This window comes from Cyprinus carpio, chromosome B22 (genome assembly GCF_018340385.1).
Source record: "Cyprinus carpio isolate SPL01 chromosome B22, ASM1834038v1, whole genome shotgun sequence".
Classification (NCBI taxonomy): domain Eukaryota; kingdom Metazoa; phylum Chordata; class Actinopteri; order Cypriniformes; family Cyprinidae; genus Cyprinus; species Cyprinus carpio.
Window position 1 is genome coordinate 6,450,269 of NC_056618.1, and position 16,023 is coordinate 6,466,291.

Here is a 16,023-nt window from a genome sequence, read left to right on the forward strand (position 1 = left end):
CAAATGCTTGAATTCATTCTGAGTTCGTAATAAATTGATCTCTGGCGGCAAGCTGCAGACCATGTTTTGCTGAATACTAATTTGCGTCTTCATCTGGGTGTCGATGTAGCTCAGCGTGTGATTGTCCCCACAGCGGAGCCACATCCTCTTTGATGAAGACGCTTGTAAAAAAGCGTCTGTGACTGTTGAACATGTGGGTGTGCAGTGATGAACAGCCACTGGGGTCCCATGCCAACATCACACTCCTCCAAAATATGAAAAGATTGAAAAATCATTGCTATTCCTTCTGCCTGAGCTCTGAAAGCCACAAAAAAGATTTGCTTCATCACAAATTTATTTTCCCTATGTTTTTAAAACCTAATGCTAAATCTTAAATAAATAAATATAATTTTCAATTATAAAAAATATATTGCGAATCTAATACAAATTAGTATGCAGGTAACCTAAAACAAATACACATAGAATACAAAATTATTACTTAATGCAAGTGTTCTTTTTATAGGTGCCAGAACAAATCTTGTACTCCTTCCCAAGAAACGTCATTTGTGTGCCACTACAGTTAAAATAGCATTTAAGATAGCATACATCATGATCTGTTCTCTCTGAAAATAACGTTTTAATTGTTTCGTCAGCCTCAAATTCTCTTTAACATTAAATAGCTCTTCTTGGCACGTATTTGATGTGACTTTGAAATTAAATGCCAAATGTGAATCGTAACACCTCCACTGTAATTTCTTTGTGACATTCATAGCTCCTTGCGTATTTTTTCTCAGTAAAACAGATGATTAGATAACGACAAGGACACACACAGTGCTTGAATGTCCACAGATCCACCCACAAGCATTTGCTTTAGATAAGACTGAACACATCCGGGTGTTTACAGGTTTATTTTGGCACAGCATTCTCGTCGGTACCGTCCTCTGTTATGTACACATTTGGACAAGAGCCTTTGTGAGGCTTCTCAGAGCCTGCCAGTGAAAAAAGAGGGTTATTGACTTTGAACACATTGTTAAGGTAAGTGGGCCATGACCTGCGGGCACCATGCCCATTTTCCCTGCTTGACTAACAGCCTGAGCTTAAGGACATGCCCACTTAGAGTCTAACAGGGATGGAGAGTGTAATTATTGGTCTGAATGATGCATTGCACAACCGGCAATTAAAAACTGAACCTTTATATTGATGTAAAAAAGCACCATAGTAGTGTGAATATGCTGACGTCAACATGAGTGTTCTTGTGATAGACGCTGTTTTTGATGATTGGCTGCTGCTTGCATTAACAGACTCACTGTACACACAACTCGTTCAAAGAAAAAACTGCCAGCTGCTATTTAAGATTTCGAATGCATGTTTATTTTCAGAATGACCTAGTGATACATTTGAATTGAAATATATAGTTATATTTCATATAGGCCTACATATTGTATCTAGCCTATATGAATGCATAAACTAAATTTAGATACAAATGTGACAATTTTAATCTGACATCTTATGTTATTGAGCTCAAAATAAATCACTCAAATAGTTCATAACAGTTAATTATTACAGCAAGGCGTCTTCGTCAAATAAAATAAAAAATAGCATTTAATCAAAGCAATAAGAAAGTTCAGTGAAGTAACAGGCAGCAGAAATTGAGCGCGCTCACAGAGCAACAGAGCTGAGAGCGCGCGGAGGCGATGAAGCGCGCGCTGTTGCTGAAACGAGCTGTGAATCACTTCGACTGAATTTATGAAAATTGAACTTTAAAGTGCATAACAGATTTACTGTATGACATAGGACCGCTCGAGTGCGTGATGCGAAGAAAATGTGGCGAGATGTGCGTTTCTGGCAACAGTTGAGACTTTTATACCGGCTATATTTCGCTTCCCTGAGAGGAAATCTGGAGATATAATATTTTACTGTCCTTATTTACTACAGCACTGTACTTCAACCTGTTTTGGTGAAGCTGCAGATTTATTCCACACCTAAAACCCCTCAGGAACAGAAACGCGCGATGTTTATTCGTTTTGGGGAGCGTTGGAGCGTTTAACGGGCTTCTTCCGAGATAAAACTGCGCGTCAGAGGACTCAGATCTACTCCAAGATGTGCCAAGGCGACGCCGCACCGAAACAACGCACTGAAGGATCACTAAAGGAAGCTGGAAAGCTTTTCTTGAAGCACACGACCTTTCACGGAGTGAGACACGTCTTTCTGAGCGGCTCGTACCCGCGCAGAGTCGCGTGGCTGCTGGCGTTCCTGACGGCGCTAGCGCTGCTTTTCACTTGGTCCTCTAACCGGGTTCGGTACCTGCTCTCGTCGCCGGTGTACACCAAGGCGCAAATGGTTTACGCCAAACGCCTCGTATTTCCCGCCGTGACGATTTGCAACCAGAACATCTTACTGCCGCGTCGTATGAAGAAACCGGACATCTTCAGCGCGGGACGGTGGCTTGGTCTCTTCGGGAAAAACTGGCAGGTGTCCCCCGCGGTTCGAGAAGCACTTATATCGCACATTGACGGAACTAATAATGAGCCTCCCTGGTCACCTTTCTATCGCATACTGGACTTCAACCACTTTCTGCCCCCTCCTCGGGACTCTCAGCCCTCCATGAGGCAGTTATTGGACCGTCTGGGGCATCAGCTTGAGGAGATGTTGCTTTATTGTCGATTTCAAGGGCAGATGTGCGGACCGCGTAACTTTAGCACCGTGAGTTTGTGTACATTTAACTGCACGATAACACACGATGCAAGAATTTTTGTATCATTATGATAATCGAGATGACAATTTCTCTTTTGCACTTCTTTAATTATAAGTTACTCTTTGTTTGCCATAGTGTAGTGCCATACTACTGCAGTATGCAAATGTGTCATCAGTGCACCATACACATTTGAACGGTTTTTTCTAATTTAATGCTAACTTTAAAAGTATGTGCATTTATATGCTGATACTGTGTGGAATACTCTATCCCACAACGCACTGCTTCTTCACCTTCCATTTCCAATATGAATAATTAACTGCAAGTATTTTCAGTCGCAATTTAATATCCCTCTTTTTGACTCTGCATTGACTTAAATTATGTACAGTATACACTGAATATTGCCTACTACTTTTAAAAATAGTATGTGAAACCGTTGGGATTGGTCCACAAATACTGTTGTTACCGTTTGCAGTATATAACACATGTGCTTCACACAGAATGTGAAATTTACATTTATACAAATGTGCAGTATGCAAGAGCACACTGTACTGAATAATGCATCACACAATGTAATGCACTTGACCTTTTAATTTCCAGTGAGACAAATGAACAGGATAGCTCTATTGACTGCATTTTAAACATCTCCAGATCAGACTGCCAGATTCAAAATAACTATTTTGAAATAAATTAACTCAATTTTCATTTTTTTAAAGGGGTCATATGATGTGATTTCAAGTTTTCCTTTCTCTTTGGAGTGTTACAAGCTCTTGGTGCATAAAGAAGATCTGTAAAGTCACAAAGAGATAATCTTTATAAAAAGTTAAGAGTCAACCACACCCCCCTAAAATGGCTTGTTTTAACACGTTCCTACATCTCTATGTCAGATTTGCATAACACCGCCCAAATGTTCACGCAAAGAAAGGAGGCATAACCTTAGATTCTTGATGTTGCCACCAGCGCCATGTTTGTCGAGACCCTGTTTAGTTGTGAAAGCAAAAATACTTTGTTTGGTCTTCCAAAAGAGGACACAACTAGAAATCAGTGGTTAAGTTGTATTTCAACACTGTCCCAGAACAGTTAAAACCAAATATTTAGTGTGCAGCACAAGACTACAGTGCCGGCGCTTCTGACTCACAGACTGTAAGTACGTTTACATATGTAAAAGATTTGCCACTGAAGATCCAAACGTGAGTTTTGAGCAGTGTAGAGCAGCGGTTCTCAATTCCAGTCCTCGCGCCCCCCCGCTCTGCACATTTGGTATGTTTCTCTTATGGCTTCAGACTTCTGTTCTATTCAAATGTAAGTGCCCTGCGAAGTGGACATCACAGGATATTCCGCCATGATTCCAGTTCAAAGCGAAACGCACATGTTCCATTCAAAGTGCATTGAAGTAAGCAAGACGTGAATTTAAATTGTATTTATTTACAGAGGTATGTGATGTCACATTTGTCTGTGTGTGAACACGTTGCGCAGCGCAAATCCATGAATAAATGTTCCGAAGTGAAGTAAACTTCAGCAGATTTCCCCTGCTCAGGGAGTAGGGAGCAGTGAACACTGTGTAGGGACCATGTCAATGGGAACACAGTTCATGCACGTAGCTCACTTCTAACGAGCTGATTATCTGAATCAGTTCTGTTAACAAAGGGAGACATGCAAAATATGCAGAGCTGGGGGGCACGAGGACTGGAATTGAGAACCGCTGGTGTAGAGAAGAGCTTGTTGTTTGTCGTTTCTCTGATCACAAATGCAGACATGGTTTTGTTTACGCTTTGCGGCGCAATGCAATGCGTAAAAACATAGTATAAGTCATTATAATCCGTTATTATGTCAAATGGCTCGTTTGTAATGAGTTTATTGTTTTTGTCTTGTCTGACCAGGACACACATCGAAGTATGACAAGGCACGTAACATTTCCGTCACACGCTTGAGGTATTCAGCCAATCACAACACACTGGATAGCTGGCCAATCAGAGCACACCTCACTTTTCAGACCGATGAGCTTTGTAAAAATCGGCGTTTTTCAGAAGGCGGGGCATAGGGAGAAACAATAATGTACAGTATGTGGAAAATAATGTGTTTTTTGAACCTTAAACCGCATGAACACATTGCATTACACCAAATACACAAAATAATGTTCTTTTTAGCAACATCATATGACCCCTTTAAACATCTCCAGATCAGACTGCCAGATCCAAAATACAAAATAACTATTTTGAATTAAATCACTTTTCTTTTTTTAAACCAATTGTTGGATTATACATAAAAAAAGGTAATGTGACAATGTATAAAATATATATCATCGCACTCTTTATCATGCTGCTGCACTTAAATGGCCTTAGTCTTGACCCCATTTATCTAGATGACTTCTTGGCTTTAAGATCGCTTTGGGTAATTATATTTATGTCAGTAAACAAACACTATGCCAGTTTAATGTCATGTTGAACACATTCAGCAATGTGACTCCTGGGATACTGAACTTGATATATTGCATCACGAGTCGCTCAGCATCCCAACAGCCTTATCTGCAATCTCCTCGCGTCCTGGTCTCACGTAATTTAGCTAAATGTATGCACTGCGTTGCATTTGCCGTAGAAATTATGATCCGTCATTTTGTCGAGGGCAATGCCCTGTGAATGTCTTTATTCTCCATTCTGCATAATAATTGCATTGCTACTATGGGAGTATAGAAGAAAAAATGTCAAGGTGTGTATTGGGAAAATTATGACTGGATTTATATGACTCGTTTCTTTTTAACACTTCGTCTTGCATTATTTTTTTTAGGGAAATTGCTGGTGTTCAGCATGAATCATTTGGCTGTTGGGCTTGAAGCATTTTGACTTGATTTGTAGTTCAGCATCAATGCAGCTACTGTGGTAGAAGGTCACTTTCCCTGTGGGCTTGTTTCTGTTTAGTCAATACACACATCTACCATGTAGACACCCAACACTTTCTCTGTAATTCCACTTTTTCTATCCCCCGTTCACACATGAGCAGAGTCACTTTGTCTAATTCAATTGCACCACCTTTGCATAAGCAGAAAGAAGCTAAGTCAATCTCAAGGGTCTATACAGATACGCTTTTATTTAAATAGCATCTATCTTGTACCATCAGAACAATGGAGTTTGAGATAGAAGCGTCAGTCGAGCTTGAAGTAAACTGTAATTATGCTAACCCAGTTCTCAACCACTCTGCATTTCTTCTCTAAGTAAAAGGAAAATGTATTTTTTGAACAGTTTGGTACTCTGTTTAAGTGAACACTCTTGGTAGGAAGGGGCTGTAGATGAGTTTGATGGATTTTGAGTATTTTAGTTTTGTTGCATTTAGATTTTACACTTACTTGACAAAAATAACTGGAAAAGTTATGGAAATTCAATAATAAAATATTATTATAAACGTAAAACTTATAAACACTAAAACATAAAAAAAACAAATAAAAATTATACATTTATAATGTCATCCTATGTATTCCTTTATTGATGTATCTACCTTGAGATGAAGCATGGTACAGAAATTACATAAGGTGTCTTTAAATTATTACGTACAGTAGTCCATTTCCTGAATCATTTATAGTGTTCACTCTTCCTCATATTTTCTGACATGTCTTCAGTTGAATTTTTAATATAAAAACTATTTTCTAAGTTGTTTCAAATGAAAGAGAATTTGAATGAGGATGGACATCTCAAGGAAAAAGCTACTTGTCTGCTGTAGATAGATTGGATCATATTGAGAATCAATGAGCCTTTACTGGCTCAAAAGGCTGGAATCCAGTGTGGACATATTTGAGCGGTTGAGCGGAGACGACATTGAGAGATTGGAGCCTGTATTCCTGTCCACAAACAGGCCACCGACAGATAAATCGTAACCCCTTTAGCAGGCCTGGTGGTCTTAAATCGGCCATATTACCTCTCCATTACATCAGTGAGTCTGCTGTATATGTGTGACTTGCTGTCAATAGAGGGACCAATATTGATTTTTGTGGCCGAGTCGAGTTGAGGCACACCCTGTGGCCATCTTTGTGCCAGTATTGATCGCTACCGACCTCTCAAACCTGACACACTCACCACAAAATCTCAAAGTTTATCCTTTGAGAGACCACAGGCTCTTCTTAAAATCCAGTGAATTTCTCAGTTTATCCTTTGAGATCAAACACACACACACAGCTACCAGGAGACCACAGGCTCTTCTTACTGAAGCCTTAACTTTTTAAATAATATAACAAACATAAAATAAAAAAATCAAAACACTCACTTAATCTAATGACTCTCAAAATCCCCAAAATCACAAAAAACATACACCATACAAGTAGTCTATACGTCTTTTGCAATATATTCCAAGTCTTTTAAAGTTTTAAGATGGGGTTGTGTGCCATATGTGACCCTGGACCACAAAACCAGTCTTAAGTGTCAGGTTTTCGAAATTGAGATGTATACATCATCTAAAAGCTGAATAAATAAGCTTTCCATTGATGTATGGTTTATTAGGCCAAGATACAACTATTTGAAAATCTGGAATCTGAGGGTGCAAAAAAATCTAAATACTGAGAAAATCACCTTTGAAGATATCTAAATGAATGCTTAACGATGCATATTACTAATCAAAAATTACGTTTTTATATATTTTTGGTAGGAAATTTACAAAATATCTTCATGGAACATGATCTACTTAATATCCTAATGATTTTTGGCATAAAATAAAAATCAATAATTTTGCTCAATGTTTTTTTGGCTTTTGCTAAAAAATATATCCCAGTGACTTAAGACTGGTTTTGTGATCCAGGGTCACATATGATAACCATAAATGATTATTTAATTCCTTTTCCGTTTACATTTTGGTCTGTCCCTCACACAAATCTATCATTCATGCAAATTGAGCAGAATGCATTTTCACTAATTAAGCCATATGTGGATCAGGAAAGCAGGCGACATGTTCAACTTGACTTTGGCTTCAGTGTTCTTGTATAATTTCATCGTTTTCCAGTTCGGCAGCATTGATCTGATCCGTCATGACAGCGCAAAGCTATCGTACATCTGGAGCCACCAGCCACGGCAAAACGGACAGTGAGTTTTGCAGCTTATTAGACACGCAAGCTTTGCAATCAAAGTCCATTGACAACTCTGACAAACGGCTTCAGCTTGCTAGGAGTTCACCATGGTGCATGGGGAGCCCTCGAGCGGGCGGCACGGTGCCATTTGGGTCTCAGTGAATTATTCATTTCAGAAGGCGCTACTGTCAGTATGCTGATCTTGATCGGTAGTGATGGGTGTATCTGTCACGTTCGCGAGACACCGGAGCCACGTCTTCTTCAGCAGTCTTCCTCCTATCACGGTGAAGTGGAAGCTAATAGTGACGTATCGTCTTCTATTTCTAGCCCTGCTGCGTAAGGTGGATTGTGAAATTGCTTTGTGGAGTTGCAGGCATGCAGGAAAAAGCATTAAATAAATAATAATAGCTTTTTTTATGTCTCAGGTCGCACACGAAAGAACAGTGTGGAATTCAAAATCATCTGTCAGCATTTCCGCACTCTTCATATTTCATGATAGACTTTCGCATCTATTTATACCCCCATTCTGTGTTGATAAATATATTGGTTTTTAGGAGTGGATATTAAAAACTGGCACCTGTAATGGGACAGATCATGTTTCACCTTTTACAATAATTGCTTATGCATTTTGTTAGATATGTGCTAATATATATATTAAGTGTTTCAGCGATATTACCCAATGTCCAAAATTCACCAAGTACCAAATATGTATTTTGTAGGGTAAACAAAATGGTTAGTAGTGGTTCAACGAATCACAAAACTCACGGTTCCGAACGGATCGTCTGTTCAAATGCAAGGAGATGCGAAAGAGGATCAGTATGTAAACATTAGTTTAACACAATGTATGAACAAACAAAAATGTTTAATATAAAAAGTAAACATTAGTTTAACACAATGTATGAACTAACAGAAAACTATTATAGAAGAAGAAAGCTATTGCAGCATTTGTCATCTTGATTCATTTATTCAAATACTAATGTTTAATATAAACGTGTGCAATAGTGACTTTAATCTACATTAATAAAATCTGTAAAATGATTGTTCAATGTTCCTTTATATCAAACACATTTGCACAAATAATACTGTTTCATGATCACAAAATACTATTTAATACATATTCTCAATTGACTCAATGTTGGTACATATGGAAAGAAGTTAGTTTTGGGCCCTGAATGCATATTTTGAATTTAATGCAGTTTGCGTAATATTTATCTAGGTCTTAAGAAGATGTGACCATTTCTCATTGCTTTTTTAAGTTCTCGTGGCTGGTTTTATTTTCAAGGAATCACTGATTAAGGCTGTAAGTTCTCCGCTCCTCCCCTGTGATTCTTTTCCAGTCAGCTGAGTCTCTGAACAGAGTCTGCCAACTGACAGCATCCTACTGGGAGATCAGAGCGCCTCGCGCCTTCAAACTCCCCTCAGCGGCCAGAAAGTTTTAAAGTCGTTTCATTTTTCAAAAAGTCCTGTTACAAAGGGCAGAAATGATAATGTATTATTGATGTCTTCAGCCCCAGTGGAGGCAGTTCTCTTGTATTAAAGCAGCAGAGGTGCACACAAGATGCTTGATGACACGCAGTGGCCCAGCTTTGGCACTAATAATTAAACACACCTTAGTGCTCTTTTTGAATTCATTATTAGATAGCATTGTTTGGTCATTTGTCACTCATTTATGGGTTAGAAATGTATTCAAACCTCGAACACAAGGTATTTCAAGACAAGTACACCATTTCATAAATGCAGACAAATAAACAAATGTGTTTCTGTACTCAAAATAACTGGAAAAATACTCCAGTCAGGCACATACAGTGTGTTCCTGACTCATTTTTGGCCCGTTAGCACACAAAGGTCCTCGCGAAGGCCTGTTCTTTCAAAATAACATGCAGTTATCTGTGCTCAATGGACCGATGGCCTCATTGAGGGGACTTCATTGTGAAGTTTCTCAGAAAGACTAGCATCGACTCTCTTGTGTCCCAAGGTCAATGCAACCCTAGCCAACTACGCTGTGTTGCCACGGTTACCACAGCAACTCTCTCGTCTTGGCAACAGCCTCGCTTCTGTTTGCTAAACGCTTTAGACGCTGTTATCTCATCAGGAGTAGTTTAGAAGCAGAAGCAGCTCTGGAGCACTTATTGTTGGTAATGGCAAAAGGGAACAATTATTCTGATGCTTTTAAATATGTTTGTCTGGAAGAGGCAAGAGCTTTTAGAAACATTATAGTGGATGTTCCTTTTTGGCATCTTGTGTGCTTTTTGAAAGTTAAAAATGACTCTTTAATGCCCCAAAATGCTGTTTAGGTTTGCAGCATGCAAGGTTTTAAGGCATGGACAACAATGAGGTCTCATCAATAATGACTGGCTGCTGGCTGGCATCAGTAGACAATTTCAGGGCAGTTAATTGAATTAACATTTGATTTACTTGGTCATTGCCATATATATATATATATATAAATTATGCCTTGCGGACTTTTCTGTGTTTTTTGTGGCATTTGTCACTTTGGTTAAATGACATGGTTAAACATTTTTGGTTAAACATTTTGATATAAAAAATATCAATTGTAAGTGTTAAATGTGGACTAATGCTTGTAAATAATTTTCAAATAAGTATTAAATAAATGTAAATTTAAATTCTAATAAATAAAATGCTAACTTGATTCTTTTACTGTGTAACGCATTGAAATGCGTCAGTGTTGGCATTTTTTTAAAACGTTGTAAAAATGGAAGTTGTTGACTAATGGATGTCTAGAATCTTATAGAAATTCTCAGTTCAGTCTCAGAACAGAATCTGTATCTCTTTTTTTTTGCGCTCCATCTGTGAATAAGTACATGTGCATTGGCTGAATCAACCATTCATCTGTCTGCAGCATTTCATCACACGCCAACTGATATCTGACACATCCTTCATTGGCATTGAAAGGTTTCTCTCTCAAAGAGAAAGAGGTAAAGACGGCTGTCTGTATCCAGACACGTGTTGCATTTATTTCTGAGATGTGATCCCCTGGGGAGCCACTACAATTTTTATAATGTCACTAAGTTCTCTAAAGATGCAGCGTTTTCATTTCCTTTACAATTTTCTCATTTGTCCGTGATGGTAATCAGGTTCTCCTGCAGTGAGAAGCAGTTGTGTTTCTGAGGCGCCGTGCTCTCCATATCCTGTTGACTGTGATCTGATTAGATTTCCATTAGTTGAGTTTCAATTAAGACTGGCTGGATGAGCCCCTTCTGCCCCAGTGTAGATCACGTCATGACTTAGAGATGCTCTATAATTAATCACATGATTTCCTGAAACCTGATTTGAAAGACTTTGATTTTAGCCGGAAGCGCAACTGGGTCATTCCTGTTCAGAAGAACCTTTGAACTTTAAGGAATATGCTTGTGTTTATACAAGGAGATATTTCTATTAAGATTTATAAAGGGCATACAGAAATATTCTGTTTGATTAATTATATCTAGATTATATATTATTTAGCATAATTTGATAATCACTTGATGAATTAATGTTGCAGTGATCACTAGAAAATCTTTAAATATACCTTCAAATGTAATTCTGTTTTATCACCTGCTTTCTACAAGTGATAATAGTGCGATCTTAATTTTCAGATTTTAAAAAAAGTTCAAAGTCCCTTTTTTTTATTTCTTCCAGATCTTCACACGCTATGGAAAATGCTACACCTTCAACTCTGGACAGGATGGACGGCCGCTGCTGATCACCATGAAGGGAGGGATGGGAAATGGGCTGGAGCTGATGCTGGATATCCAGCAGGACGAGTATCTGCCTGTGTGGGGAGAGACTGGTACGTCTCATTAACCCTAGTAATCTCATCTGTCTTCTCAGTTTTAGATGAGGTCCCATAATATTAACCAGCCTGAATGTGAACAGTTGCTTTATGTGTGTCTGTTTTTATTTCTCCTAAAGCAGTGATACTTGCATTGCATTTAGCTGGATTCGTTCAGTCTCCTGAGGAATGAAACATCTTTTTCAGATCCTGATCCAGCAGCTCTCTAGTTTTACACTCCTTATTCCTAAAATGAATCAACACTAATATGATTCAAGCAGAAACTCTTGGGATTCCACCGATGACCTGATCCGTCTAAATGTCAGTAATCTGCTTATGAGGGATTAGTTTAGAATTAATCTGTTTGCTAGACTGGTTCGCCGTCTTTAATATTAATCAACAGGTTAAACCGAATGGACTGTGAATGAATTGTTAAATGAACATTCATATCACAAAGCTCACCGCAAAGGAATACAAACAATTCAAATCCATAAAAAATACTGCTAGCGGGCATAGACACTTCTTAGCAGCATCTTAACTGAAATAGCAACTGATTCGAAATGCTCAATTCAACTCTTAATCGATTCTAATGCAGTTTGATGTCACACATATAGGCTAATAAATCAGTTTTATTAGATTAAACCGCTTGCCTTGGCTCATCCACCATATTGAATGGTTTTTCACTGGTCTTATTGTAGTCCAACCATGAATCCAAACAATAAATAAGAAAAATAACACAACCTTTTGGAGCATAGCTGTAGACCACCATAACTAAATAGGGAGCTCACTAGGTTTTGGAGCATAGCTGTAGACCACCATAAAAAAACAGGTCAACACTCACAACAACAGTTTATCAGACCGAGCCTAAAAAAATGAACAAGCACATCACTGCAGTAAACAACAACGGCAGCCATTGGACATGTTTGCCAGCAGAAGGTCAGAATGCTGCGAGGAGAAAATGTCTGTGACCTTTCCGGTAAAGTTCAATCAGTTTTTAGCACTCAACATGCAGAAAGTGATGTCAGGCCATATCCTACTGATCAGAAAACGACAAATACACACGCACACACGTTACAGCTGCAACCCAATTACAAGTGATGTGATACGTCCAGAAAGTGAAGCTCACTCGCGTCTGTCTCTCAGTGGGACCAGTTTAACCTCTCTATGCCTCTGTAATTGAAAAGAGCGAGGGGGTAGATAGGAAACCCTGTGCACCTGCCTGTGTCACCACCCGACATTTACCCAGATTGTTTTTATAATGCTGTGATTTCCAGAGGAGTTCTGCTCACGCTCCTTCAAATTTCTCCAAACACCAGGTGCTCTCAAAGGTCTCCGATATCTAATCACATTCTCCAAGCAGCACTCTGGTTACTCGGGCGAACGCTGTCCTGAAATCTCTTCCACAGCTGACTGGATTTCTCTGTAATTACAGAGCAGCTGTCTCAAAGTCTTGACAATGCCAGACTCCTCCAGAAACTCTGCACTGTTTCTCTCCAAGGCTTTTCACCCTGGGTTAACATCTTTTTAACCCCTGTGTCACACTTTCGAAAGGGGGTTAGCATTACTTTTAACCCTGGGTTATAAAGCCCTGCCTACCCTGAATTACATACCAAAGTGGTACAACATAAAACTAGAGTGCTGGAATATTTTGGCAAGACTTTAAATGAAAGGTTTAAAGGAAAAAACATCCCAGATTTTCAACATGGTCTCAGATTTTCATCCCTGTATACTGTGGCCAGATGTATCATTTCCCTCATGTTGTTCTGTTTGTGCGTTAATTATCATTAAGCAGATGTTTAAAAGGGGAAAATGGTGATTAAGCAGGTGGGAGACATCCGTAACTCCTCTGTGTGCTCAAAGAGGATGTGCTTAAGAACTACATTTGTAACAATAGTCATTAGTAGTGTCACATGTGGACTACATGAAAATCCAGTAGGCTGTGGAAGAAGGCCAGCGTTTAGACTGTAATATACTGATTTTAAGTATTTAACTGACACTGGGTAGTGTCAAACGCAGTCTATAATCTGTGCTAACACTGATGTTTGCTTAGCTGTCCGTAGAGACGCGGCTCAAAACCGGAGGATTATTCCCGTTTACAGTCTGAGGGTGACACATGGCTAAATGTCAAAACATTACAGACGTGAAACTGTTTGAAATGCCTTGAGACTAGTATATAAAAATCTCTCTTCCTGTCAGTGTTGCTGTTTTTAATGTTTATGTATGTATTTTTTTTTAATGTATGTACTGTTTGCTAATTTGTGTTGTGCATATAATATGCATGCAGATGTCTCTTGTTAAGAACCAAAAGTTTGAACTCGCCCTTATTTGTTTCAATATTCACAATGTTTTATCACAATTATTACTTGTTGTTATGGTCTTATGCACCACTTGTATTCATATTCGAGGCGGGACATTCTTAATTCCTATCTGAGACTTGGGGGGAAAGTAGGAAGATAACATAAAAAGAAAGAAAATGGTGATGGTAGGCTTGTATTTGTGTTAGTGTACAATTATCAACAAAACTATTCACATTTACTTAAAGTTTTATTGTCATGGTGGAGAAACTTTTACTATTTATTTTATTTTTGACTTCAAAGTTTGATTGTTTTTGGTTATATCTGCAAAACTAATATTTAGTCATCTCTTCTTTAAAGTTGACCTTGTTTGTAGCATTATTGCATTGATTTATTCTTATAGTCACTTTAAGTTAAGTATTTCAGGGCAAGTTTTTGTAGTCATGTTTTTTGGGTTCTTAATTGAGATTAATTTGGTTTAATTAGTGGCTGTTATTACGGTTGCTCCTATTTGAAAATTGGTGAACAAGCACCAATTTTCACTCATTGTGAAGAAAACACATTTTCTTCATCCACTGTCATGATCTTCTTTTACTTTGTCAATGAAAAAGACTCTTGGGTTCAACTTGGGACTGTTGATACTGTGATATACTGTAAGTTGAAAGCACAGCCCATATGTTCTGATATCATCTGTTCTTCTGAGACACCTGCGTTAAGTACATGTCCCAGTCTTCACGTCTCTTTTTCTCTCTCACAGATGAGACATCTTTCGAGGCGGGAATCAAAGTCCAGATCCACACGCAGGATGAACCGCCTTTCATCGATCAGCTGGGATTCGGAGTGGCTCCAGGCTTCCAGACGTTCGTCTCCTGCCAAGAACAGCGGGTACCAAATCATTGTTCTTTTTGTAAATTTCGTGGTGCTGGACTCATCTCAAAATGTACAGGACTGCGATTGTGTCAGTCTGTTAGGCTAAGTGCTAGGTTTTGATTTATGTTTTGAATGCTTTAATGTGGACTAACAACAAAATTTCTGAATGATACTGTGGCATTATTTTGATGCTAATGTGTTCCTGTTGCTCAGTGGTAGAGCATTGCATTAGTAGCGCAAAAGGTCGTGGGTTCAATTCCCAGGGAACACACACACTGGTAAAAAAACTAAAATGTATAGCCTGAATGCACTGTTTGTCGCTTTGGATAAAAGCGTCTGCTAAATGAATAAATGTAATGAAGCACATTTTCAACATGAATTCTCGTCAGTGTAATGCCGAAAAATCTAATTTTCTATACATGTAATTTATATAACAGTTCTTTCAGGTCCTTGAATCTGATTGTGATATTTTAGTGATAACAGAACAGTTTCACTGTTTGTATCGCTCCGCTTGTGGTATTTCTCACGGCGAGTGTCATGTCATACACCCAAATCCACTGTCATTTTAAAAATACTGTTTTTGTGTCACATACTGTAGTTTTTTTTAGGTGCGAATGTGCTTGTTTAGACTTTAAATATGCAGTTTGTTAATAAAGATAACATGTATTTGAAAATTTGCTTCAGTGTTTTCAGAGATTGGTCGTTCAGCACTCATAAACCTGCCGAGAGCAGCCTTTCCCGAGCCAGATCTTCTGGAATTTGCAGCTGGCTCTGATGTCTAGTCATTAAACCTTAGATATAATTTGTTTCGGGTAAATCAAGCAGGCAGTCTTTGGTCTCATTAATTTATTATTTGTTCCAGAGCAAAGAGTTTTGGCTTAGAGCAAAATCTCATCCCATTATATTTTATGTAACATTAATGCTGTATGAATGCTGCCTTTACTTTGCCTAGCAACTTTTATGATGGCTGTTGTTGTTTATTAAATATTCTTATTCAATAAATATTTATATAAATAATAATAGTATTTCATATTAGTATTGAGGTAAGTAATGGTGATTTTAGTTACATTAGTTACGAGACTGTTTTATGAGTGAGTCAGCAGTAAAGATTTTTATATTGAAAGAGACTGAAACAGGGTTTTAAACAGGGAAGTTATTTTTACTTTCAACAACACCCTCTAAGACGCAGCCAACAAATGCACTGAGCAGTTCTTTCATCATAAATCAGCCTTAACAGATGAAAGGATGACAAAGTCCTTTCCTCAGCGGACATTCAAACTAATGTTTTATTGTGAATATGAGATTGAGCTGAAGAATGAATGCTGTTATGCAGGTAATAAGACAATACCATACAAAATACATCTACATAATA

General features: G+C 38.3%; 1 protein-coding gene across 4 annotated transcripts in view; it reads left to right on the forward strand.

The window, feature by feature from the left end:
- LOC109056912 (acid-sensing ion channel 1B) overlaps nt 1-16,023 on the forward strand; it is a 144,973-nt gene that overhangs the window by 117,408 nt on the left and 11,542 nt on the right. For 3 of the 4 annotated variants that reach the window (XM_042750003.1, XM_042750002.1, XM_042750000.1), the window contains 2 exons: nt 11,355-11,505; nt 14,539-14,666. In XM_042750003.1, the coding sequence (XP_042605937.1) occupies nt 11,355-11,505; nt 14,539-14,666 (279 nt within the window). Of the gene's footprint in view, nt 1-1,618; nt 2,683-11,354; nt 11,506-14,538; nt 14,667-16,023 lie in introns of those variants that run through there. The other variant, XM_042750001.1, reaches the window with a different exon arrangement.